This window comes from Emys orbicularis, chromosome 19 (genome assembly GCF_028017835.1).
Source record: "Emys orbicularis isolate rEmyOrb1 chromosome 19, rEmyOrb1.hap1, whole genome shotgun sequence".
NCBI lineage: Eukaryota > Metazoa > Chordata > Testudines > Emydidae > Emys > Emys orbicularis.
Window position 1 is genome coordinate 12692303 of NC_088701.1, and position 9635 is coordinate 12701937.

The window sequence follows — 9635 nt, forward strand, 5'->3', positions numbered from 1 at the left end:
TGGCCGCCCAAGGTCGGTGGGCGGGGCGCTGGTGGTGGCCATATAAATGGGGAGCCGAAAGGGGCTGGCGCAGACGTTACCGGGATGGTTAGATTATGCACGTGCTAATTGCGTAGGCTGGAGGTTGCTGAGCGGCGGTAGTGCTAAGGCAGGCTGGCTGGCTGGCTGCTCGGATCAGCTGTGCCTCAGTTCCCCTGAGCCCCTCTGGGCAGTTCTTTCCTCTGGCCCGTTTAAGTCCGCGATGGAACAAGCGTCTCTGCTCAGCTTTGTTTTCCTGCTGCGCGTTGCTCTGGTGAGTGGGGAATCTTCCGGCTTCGGGATCCCAGCTTCCCCCTTGGGGATGGACGGGTAGATCCTCAGCTGGTGTAAATCAGTCGCTCCTATTGACTCGCCGGAGCGAGACTGATTTACCCCGGCTGAGGGGCTCGCTTTGGGGGTCTAAAGTCTGTGCCCCTGTCTAGGGAGCCCGTTCCCGTATGGGGCAACTTCTGGGGGATCCCAGCTAAGGAACTGGGTCCTATTGAGAACTGACCCGGCCTTTCAGAGCCTGCTCGCGTTGACTTCACGTGGCGCTGGGTGTTCTGCAAACCTGGCTACTGACTTTTTTCTTTTAGGTGCCTAACTTTAGGCTCCTGAATTTGAAGATGTTTCTCCTAGATGCTCAGTGGGCGTGACACTGGTTTAGGCTAGCTGAAGATCCGGCCTTCTGAGCTCACTTGCTCTGGTATAAACCTGGAGTCACTGCCTGTGCTGCTGCTCTGGATTTAAACTAGTGTAAAAAAGATCAGGAGTAACTCCAGTGGGTCTTGCGCTAGCCTGAGAGCAGAATTTGATCCTGAGATGTTTGTTTTTTCTTCTTTTATTACTTCCCTAAATCCCTATCTGTTCTCTGCCCTGCCTGTCTCCATAGTGTTGACTTTGATCCTGGCTGGATTTTTATTGTTGTGGTTTAATGTGGGGGTTGGGGGAATGCAGATCCTTTGAGAAATGCAGCTGCACCTAGGAAACTATTTTAGTGCCACCTCCTATAAAAAGAGGACTGGCTCATCCATCCCAAAATAGTCCCTTCGTTGAAGTGCTTGCCCAGCGTGTCTACTCATGGGGGTGGGGGGAATGTTTGGACTCGGCAGGGCTTGTCTATTTAAAACCTGCAAAACACTTTTGTAGGACCTACAGAAATGTTATTCTGTCCCTTCCCCCCACCAACATGGTGTCTATTCAAAACCAGCTGTGACTCATTTTTTTCTAGGTCCTGCCAAAACATTATCCTTCATCCATGGGGTTTCTTTGCCTGTAGGTGGTGTGTCGTTGCCCTCTGCAGTGTGTTTGCCCCCCCAGCCCACCCCATTGTGCTCCCGGGGTCAGCATGGTGCCTGATGGCTGCGGGTGCTGCAAAGTCTGTGCCAGGCAGCTGAACGACGACTGCAGCAAGCACTGGCCATGTGACCCCCACAGGGGGCTGGAATGCAACTTTGGGGCGGACCCCTTGGCCAGCAAGGGCATCTGTCGGGGTAAGCAGGTTGCTGGGACCGGCACTGGGGGGCATGTCCTTGTTTACTTTCTGTCTGCATCTCTGGGGGGGTACCCTTGTTCCAGATCATCAGGGAAGACTGAGGGGGGGCAAATACCCCCACCCCAATATAAACTCTGCTTGTGACAATCCTCCCACCCCAAAAGAGTGAGATGAACCCCCACATACAGACCCTGCTGGCAACACCCCCACCCCGGTTCTTGAGCCAAATAAGAGGATCTTTTTGGGGGGCAAAGAATGTAGGGGACGATGAACTCCTCCCTTCTCTCTCTTCCCCCCCCCCCCCAAGTCCAACAGATCTAGCTCCTGCCCTAGTCTAGGAAAGGTGTTAGTCAGGTACCAACTTGGGGGAAGGTGTCCACCTGACTGAACTGGTGGAATTCCCATCCCTGAGGCAATGACAGGGCCTGGGGTGTCTCCTGGAACCTCCCTGTCCAAGAGTGGAGTGGTGTTACTGTAGGTTCTTCAATAACCATGTCCAGCTGATGCCCCGCACAGGGCAGGTAGCATCTATATACAGAGAGCTGGTGGAAGGAATGTGCTGCCTCCTGCCCCCCATTAAGGGAGCTCTGGGGACAGCCAGCTTGGGGCAATCCAGGGCTAAACAGGGAAACCGTCCCTCCCCCAGTGGGATCTAATGCTCGCTGTCTCTTGGGGGGGGGGGGGGGGGGGAGGTGCTCTAGGTGCAGGGGAGGGGGGGGCTGGTCAGGGTGGGAGCGCAGGGGCATGGCAGGGCTGGATGAGGTGTGTTGGTGGGAGCAGGGAGGGGAGAGGAGCCCAGGACAGTGGAGGGGACGTGTGTCACTGATGCTCCACCAGCCCCAGTGATTGACTGACACTTCCTCCCCCTGCTTGGAATAGAGCCTGGAAGTCATGTTAGTGCCAGCCCTGCGGGGCAGTGGGATGGGTTAGTGCCAGCCCCACAAGAGTTCACGATGTGTGTAAATGGGGGGCAGGGTCCCCCTTTGAGCTCTGACTGGCTGAGAAGGCAATCGGGCTCAGTGTGTTTTGAAAACCCATCTCCAAAATGCTGATGCCCTCCAGGGTGCCCTCCCCCCACACACACACCCCTGCCACGCTGGAGCTGACTGCCCTGGGGAGAAGGCGGCAGATCGGACTGTCTCCCTTGACCACGTGTGTGTCATTAATACCGGGCGGGTGGGAGGGAATGGACGTCTGGTTTAGGAGTGGGGACAGGTCATATAGGAAACTGGCAATACACATGTGCTTCTCTGGGATTCAACCCCCATGTAAATTTTCAGGGGTGGCACAGCACAGAGCCCAGAAAGAGGAGTGCATCCAGCAGCCCATTAAAACATGGGGAGACCACAGAGCCGGGGGGGGGGGTGTTGGGTCCCCCCTGCTGGCTCGGGTGGGAGAGCATCGCTAACCTGTGCCCCCTGCCCCCAGTGTGGATCGGCTCATGCCCAGTCTGGGGGGGGGAGGGGGGGAGCGGGAAGCTGGAGCCTGTGAGCTCAGGGCTCAGGAATGTGTCCAGGAGAGTGAAAAGTTGGGCCAGGGATCCAGAGCCAGCCACGTTCCTGCAGGGATTCTACACTTGCCCCTCCATCCTTAGAAATCTGCCCCCCCCCTACACACACACCCTTTCTCTTGGGGGTGAGGGGAGAGGTATTTTCCCCCTGGTCCCGGCAGGCGAGGGAGCCAAGATCCAGCATGAGGGTTTGTGTTCGGTTTTTTTCGCTGCTATTGCAACACGATCCATTCCTGGCCCTTGTGATCCCGACCCACATCCTGTTTTCCGGAGCTATTTAAAGCTGGGGCTCCTCTCTAAAATCTCCTGCTCCTGGGCCCTTAGGAGGAGCAGCAGCCTCAGTCCCCACTCCAACACTTGGGTCTGGCCCAATGGTGCCGTCTAAGGATGAAGGACCTGGATCCCACCTCCCCCCACACCCCCTGAGATCTATCCAGGTCCTTCTACCCTGAGGTCACTCAGCATCAGCAGCTCCCATTGGCCTCGTCAGGGCCTGGGATGCTCTGGCCATGGGCTGTGAATTACCTTAGAGGTGAGGTTCCTTCCTCATTTGGGGGGCACCCTAGTCACCACCCTTAAAGGACCCCTGCCACAGGAGGGGGCTCCAGCCATGGACCTCTGATGGGAATGGTCCAATTCTGAGACATGCTGTGTCCCCCCCTTAAGGGGCTTGAACCCCAAGACCTCTCTATTCCCCAGTGCAGGATGCCCCTCCCCCCAAGTCTCCTCTGATCACATCTGATACCTGCACAATAATCCCCAGCTGGCCGTAGGTCTGTGCCGGGAGGAAAGGGGGTGGGATGCCCGAGCACCATGCCATAGCTGTGCCAGGGTGCTGTTGACCCCCGTTCTGCGTGGTGCAACTGATTCTGCAAGTGTCTGGCCACTGCTGTGGTTCTGTCCCTCTCCCATAATGCAATGCTTCTGAGCAGCAAAGTACCCAGAGGACCCTTGCTGTTCTGGGGCCATAATGCCAAGCCAGCATGTGGCTGTGAGGGGGGGGGGGGGGGGGGAGGGAGGTTAGGAGTCAGGCAGACCAGCAGTGGGTTCCTAGGACATTGGGTATCTTGATGTGAGAGGGGTGGGGGGGATCTGCTAGGGAGCGGTGGTCCCTCTTGGGCAGCTAACTAACGAGACCCTCGGGGGCCCTGCTGTGTCCCCAGCCAAACAGGAAGGCCGGACATGCGAATACAACGGGCGGATCTACCAGAACGGTGAGAACTTCCAGCCCAGCTGCAAGCACCAGTGCAGCTGCATCGATGGTGCCGTGGGCTGCCTGCCCCTCTGCCCCCTGGAGCTGCCCCTGGCCTCCCTCAGCTGCCCTGACTCACAGCTGCTCAAGGTGCCTGGACAGTGCTGCAAGAAGTTTGTGTGCGGCAAGGGGGCCAAGAGGTTTGGGGAGGTCTCCTTTGAGGGCGGGGAGACCAAAAGCAACGAGCTCATCTATGTGGGCAAGGACCGGCACTGGAAGAACATGCCGGGTGAGTGCACCAGATAAAGGGCTAGGGAAGGGATGCTCACCTACCTAGGAGCCCAGGATGAGATGCCAGGGCTGGGCAAGAAGTGGTGGGTTCAGTGGGATAACGCCTGATTTGCAGGGTGCTGTCACCAGCTAGCACCAAGCTCAAGTCTGATGTACCCTCCCTGGTGGGGAGGCTGGGAATGGTACTTCTCTCCCCCCCCCCCCCCCCCACCTCCCCAGGCTAATGCTCCAACTCCTCCTGTCATTTAGCCTGATTGTCTGTTCTGGGAGAATCTCCCCTCCCTCCCACCCTACTCTCCCACCTGCAGGGAACTTCCTCAACTGGCAAAAGGGCTTTGCTCTCACGGTAGGGAACGGATCAGGGCACAGCCAGAGCATGTTGTGCTGTGGTTATACTCTGCTCCCCAAGGACCATAGAGTGTAAATTAGAGCGGCCTCTAGGCTGCTCTAACTGTACATCTGTGGCTGGACTGGAAACTATCTTTGCCGCCAGTCCTCCCTGTATTGCATGGGTTGGGCACACGTGTCCGTGCCCATTTAAGTTAGACTGGGACCCTGCTGGCTGCAGTGGGAACATAAGGCTGGAGGCTAGTCCCTGCCCCAAAGAGTTGGCAATCCACATTGGGTGTTTCTGAGTGCCCAGGAATGGCAGATGCTGAGATCATTGGCACCCAAAGGGCTCAGTTCACAGCTGGCTGGAAGCGTTGGCAAAGTTAGTAGGAGGGCAGGGGGAGCAGGGCATGGCAACCTGTAGGTGTATGTGTGGTGCCTTTTTCAAGTGGATTATGCAATTGACAGAAGGGGACGTCCGCCCCCAATTTTCACATGGGGCTGGAGAGTGCACTTGCCTGGCAGCAACAGCGCCTGTCCCTGGGGCTGGGCTTGGCTCCAGCTCCCTGCTTCTGGTATTGTGATGTGGTGCACAGGGTCAGGTGGTGCCCCACCATCAGCCCCGAGGGCCGGTAGGGCCAAACCTGCATGGCGCTGCAACCCGGCGTGCCAGGCTGCAACACAGGGAGCTGGGCCTGACCCCATGGGCAGGAGCTGCTGCAGCTGGGTGGGAGTGGGATGGGCTTGCTCTCCAGCCCCCCCCTCCCATCAGTGACCTATTTCACCCCCCAGTTACAAATCCTGGCTTGGCCACTGCTCAAGAAGTGGCCCCACTGGCCACCAGCTGAATCCCACCCACCGTGTTCAAGAGAGTAGCAGAGGAAGCTGAATAACTGGCCCCAGAATCCAGGGGTGCTGGGTAGGCGGAGTCCCTGGGGCAGTGCGGGACTTTGTGTCTGCTGTGAAGGGGTGGTGAGCAGATGGCACTTCCATTCTCACCCTTTAGGACCAGCTCCGGTGGGAATGGGGCAGGACAGAGACGGCAGCGTTTAGTCTGCCGTTGCCCTACGAGGGCCTCATGCCACCTGGGGTTGTTGGGAGACTGGTGGCATGGGTCCACCCTGACACAGTGGCATCAGCTAATACAGCCTGATTCCCCTGCGGGAGAGAGGGCGGTGCCCTGCCCAGGCCTACCAGCTGGTGCTAATGGCCTGAACGGTCCCCTGCCCCCAGCTCTGATCTGAGCTGCGGGAGAAGAGGAGCATGGATCTGGGGCAGAACTCAGCCGCCTGCCTGGCTATAGAATAATGGACTGGGATTGAAACCAGAACATTTCCCAGCATGTCTTGCAGCTCATGCCAAGCATCTAGGCCTGGCTTTGGGGGGAGGCGTGGGGGGGGGTGGAGGAGGAGTGTGACTGAAGGGTTACCTGAAATTCCCAGGTCCTGGCTTGATGGCAAGCACCCCCTGCTGGCGAGCCTGTGTATTAACTGAGCTCCCTCTCTCCTTCTCCAGCCTGGCCACCTCTGTTCAAGGCCCATTCTGTGCTGAGGAAATGCCTAACCCAGACCACGGACTGGTCTCCTTGCTCCAAGACCTGTGGCCTAGGTGCCTCCACCCGGGTCACCAACAACAACCCCCAGTGCAAGCTGGCCAAGGAGACGCAGCTGTGTCAGATCCGACCCTGTGGCCAGCCTGACTTCACCAAGCTGAAGGTGGGGCTGGGATCCCTGCCTGTGGGGCAGTGGGGGGGGGATAGGCTGCAAGGTCCTTGACCTTGCCAAGGGAGGTGGGGACAGCCCCTGGAAGTTGTGTTGGAACAAGGAGCCTGCTAGCCTAGCAAAGGACTCTTTGGGGGCGGGGTCTAGTGGCTAGAGCAGGAGGGGCTGGGAATCAGACCCCCAAGAGTCCTATCTCCAGCTCTGGGAGGAGTGGTGTCTAGTGGTTAGAGCAGAGGTGGTTGGGTGGGGGGAGAGGACTCTTGGGTTCTCCCTGGTGCTGCCACTGACTTGCTGTGACCTGGGGAAAGTCCCTTCCCCTTTGTGCCTCCATTTCTCCATCTGTCAAATGGAGATCAAGAGGCTTGCTGAGGCCCCGTCTCCACATGAAGGCTGCATCCAGGGCCCAATACATCAGTGAAAGGGGGGGGGGGGGGGTCTGGTGAAGAACTAAGGGGCTGATGCAGGGTCACGCTGGGCTGGCTCCTGCCATGCTGCAGCTTGGAAGCTGGTTGGCGGCAGGGCCGGCTCTAGGCACCAGCAAAACAAGCTGGTGCTTGGGGCGGCACATTTTTAGGGGCGGCCTGGCCGGTGCCCGAATACCGCCCCTAAAAATGTGCCCCGGCCGCCCTAGCTCACCTCCGCTGCTGCTGCCATGGCGCGTGAAACAGCTGATTCGCGCGCCGCTACTCACCCTCCCTCCCAGGCTTGAGAGCCTGGGAGGGAGGGGGAGAAGCGGCGCCCGCGCCGCGGCCACTCGGAGTCTCCCCCTCCCTCCCAGGCTCTCAAACCTGGGAGGGAGGGGGAGACTCCGAGTGGCCGCGGCGCGGGCGCCGCTTCTCCCCCTCCCTCCCTCCCTCCTAGGCTTGAGAGCCTGGGGGGAGGAGGCAGGGCTGGGGATTTGGGGAAGGGGCGGAGTTGAGGCGGGGCCGGGGGTGGGGTAATTAAAGACGGGGGGGGGCCAAAATTGTTTTTGCTTTGGGCAGCAAAAATCCTAGAGCCGGCCCTGGTTGGCGGCCATGAGAGTCTAGATCCTCTGCTGCTATAAATGGCTCCATTGAAGTCCAGGCTTCCCTGCTAGGGATCTGGAGCCTTAGCCCAGCCTTTGAGTGGTGGGTTGGATCTCTGCCAGTGCTGGGAGTGTCTATCCTGCCCTCCTCCCCAGCCAAACTAAGCTGAGCCCCCAACGCACCCATTCCCAGGATTTCCTCCTCATGTCCCATCCCCCAGACACAGCTGGGGCCTGGCACACTCATTCCACTCTGGATGCAGCCAACTGGGTCCCCCCCATTCCCCTCTCTTGGCTGAGACCTGGCAAACTCATGCCATGCTGCAGCTGTAGATATCAGGCCCTTGTAGCTGTCTGACACACAGGCAGCTCCAACCCCCACCACATTCCCCCCCTCCCCCTCCAGCTGCATCTAACTGGGGTGTTTCTCCCCCCTTCCTCCCCGCAGAAGGGCAGGAAGTGTCTCCGGACCCACAAGGCGCAGGAGCCGGTGCATTATACCTACGCCGGCTGCAAGAGCCTTCGCAAGTACCAGCCCAGCTACTGTGGCTCATGCCTGGACGGGCGCTGCTGCGTGCCCCTGCACACCCGCACCCTGGCTGTGCCCTTCCGCTGCCCTGACGGGGACTCCTTCATGCGCAGCGTCATGGTGATCCACTCGTGCCAGTGCGGGCCAGCCCACTGCCAGCCCCTCAACGAGGCTGCCATGCACCCCCAGCACCGGCTAGATGGAGACACGCACAAGTTCCTGGAGTGAGCGGTGCCGGCACCCCAGAGCGGGCAGGGGTCCTGGTGATGGTTTGGGGGGAGGGATACCCCCCACACTCAAATGACACTTCAAGGACTTGGATCTCAGCCATAGAGGGGGGGGTCTCTAAGCTGATGGGTGGGGGCAGGCGTGGGGAGCTATTGACCCACATGGCAGCCCCTTTCTAGCCTGTATTTCCACCCGTGTCCCCTCCTCCCCACCACTTCCTGTCCCATGGTGCCTCTTTCCACCTGTGCCCCTTTGTGTCCCCCACTTCCATTTCCTACCCCATGGAACCCCACTGCACCCCCACTTCCTCCTGGGGGTGGGAGAATCTCACCACATCTACCACCACCCCCAACCTTGCTACCCGGCTCCCCCTCCAAACCGGCATGCTGTCTGCCTCTGCCTTGTGCACACTCACTGTCCCCTGGTGGTGAGCCCCCCAATGGACACCCTCTCTGTCCCTGGCGGAAGACAGTAGGTATCATTTGAACCACATGGTGGCTATAGACAGCTGCCCCCACCCTCTAACAATCCAAAGGGCTCTTCTCTTCCCCGTCCCCCCACAGCCTCATTAAAGCACTTTTTCAGGAGCCACAGGGCTGGTGGTCCCATGGGAAGGATGCATTGGATTCATGCCTGCTCTATCGCCCCCTGCTGGGTGGTTTTATACCCACAGGTACAGCAATGTTGCACTTGCGGGGGAGGGGGGGCGATTGTTTAGGGGGAAATGTTTTTTTGTTTTTGTTTTTTTCCTCTCTCTCTCTCTCTCTCTCTCACACTCACTCACACACACACACACACACACAGCTTCAAACTTAGCTTGGAGCGATGGCTCTTGGCTTCATAATGAAGCCCATATCATCTGTCGTCCCATCCCCCCCTTCTTGCTGTCTTCCCTGCCTTGTTAATTAACTGCCTGATTTTTCTTTCTCTTCCCTGCACTGTTTATAGTGACTGTCACCATGATTGCAAGTCCCTTCTCTCTCTTGCTGGTGGGTATAATTGCTTTGTGAGGGGAGGGGCATCCCCAGACATCCTGCAAACTCGTATCTCCATCCGACTGTGTCCTCCCTGCCCCTCCCCCCAATAAAAGAATTGGAAGGGAGTTTAGAAGCTGGTCTTCTGCTCCACTCCCTGGCTAGATGGCTAGCTGCAAATGCCAGAGCTGGATCTACCAAAGCTTGTAAAGCTTATGGGGCTCTTCTGAACTGCCCCACCAGACCAGCTGTCTCTTCCCTGCTCCAGAAAGGCCAGTTCTTGTCTTAGTTTGGCTTAGAACAGGAATGGCATATGAGGGGAGGGCAGCTTTTTGTTTCTC

The 9635-nt window shown here is 58.4% G+C and overlaps 1 protein-coding gene across 1 annotated transcript; it reads left to right on the plus strand.

The window, feature by feature from the left end:
- The first annotated feature begins 241 nt into the window (after positions 1–241).
- LOC135891772 (CCN family member 1-like) lies at positions 242–8320 on the plus strand. The gene is made up of 5 exons (XM_065419435.1): positions 242–292; positions 1298–1511; positions 4187–4504; positions 6352–6551; positions 8012–8320. The coding sequence occupies exons 1-5, from the start codon at positions 242–244 to the stop codon at positions 8318–8320; spliced, it is 1092 nt and encodes a 363-aa protein (XP_065275507.1).
- Positions 8321–9635: the final 1315 nt, after the last annotated feature.

What these genes read in the sequence shown, in the direction of transcription:
- LOC135891772 (XM_065419435.1), top strand. Translation starts at nt 242, where the DNA reads ATGGAACAAGCGTCTCTGCTCAGCTTTGTTTTCCTGCTGCGCGTTGCT. An exon ending in TCCTGCTGCGCGTTGCTCTG is followed by an intron (nt 293 to 1,297) that starts GTGAGTGGGGAA and finishes CTTTGCCTGTAG; the next exon opens with GTGGTGTGTCGTTGCCCTCT. An exon ending in CAGCAAGGGCATCTGTCGGG is followed by an intron (nt 1,512 to 4,186) that starts GTAAGCAGGTTG and finishes CTGTGTCCCCAG; the next exon opens with CCAAACAGGAAGGCCGGACA.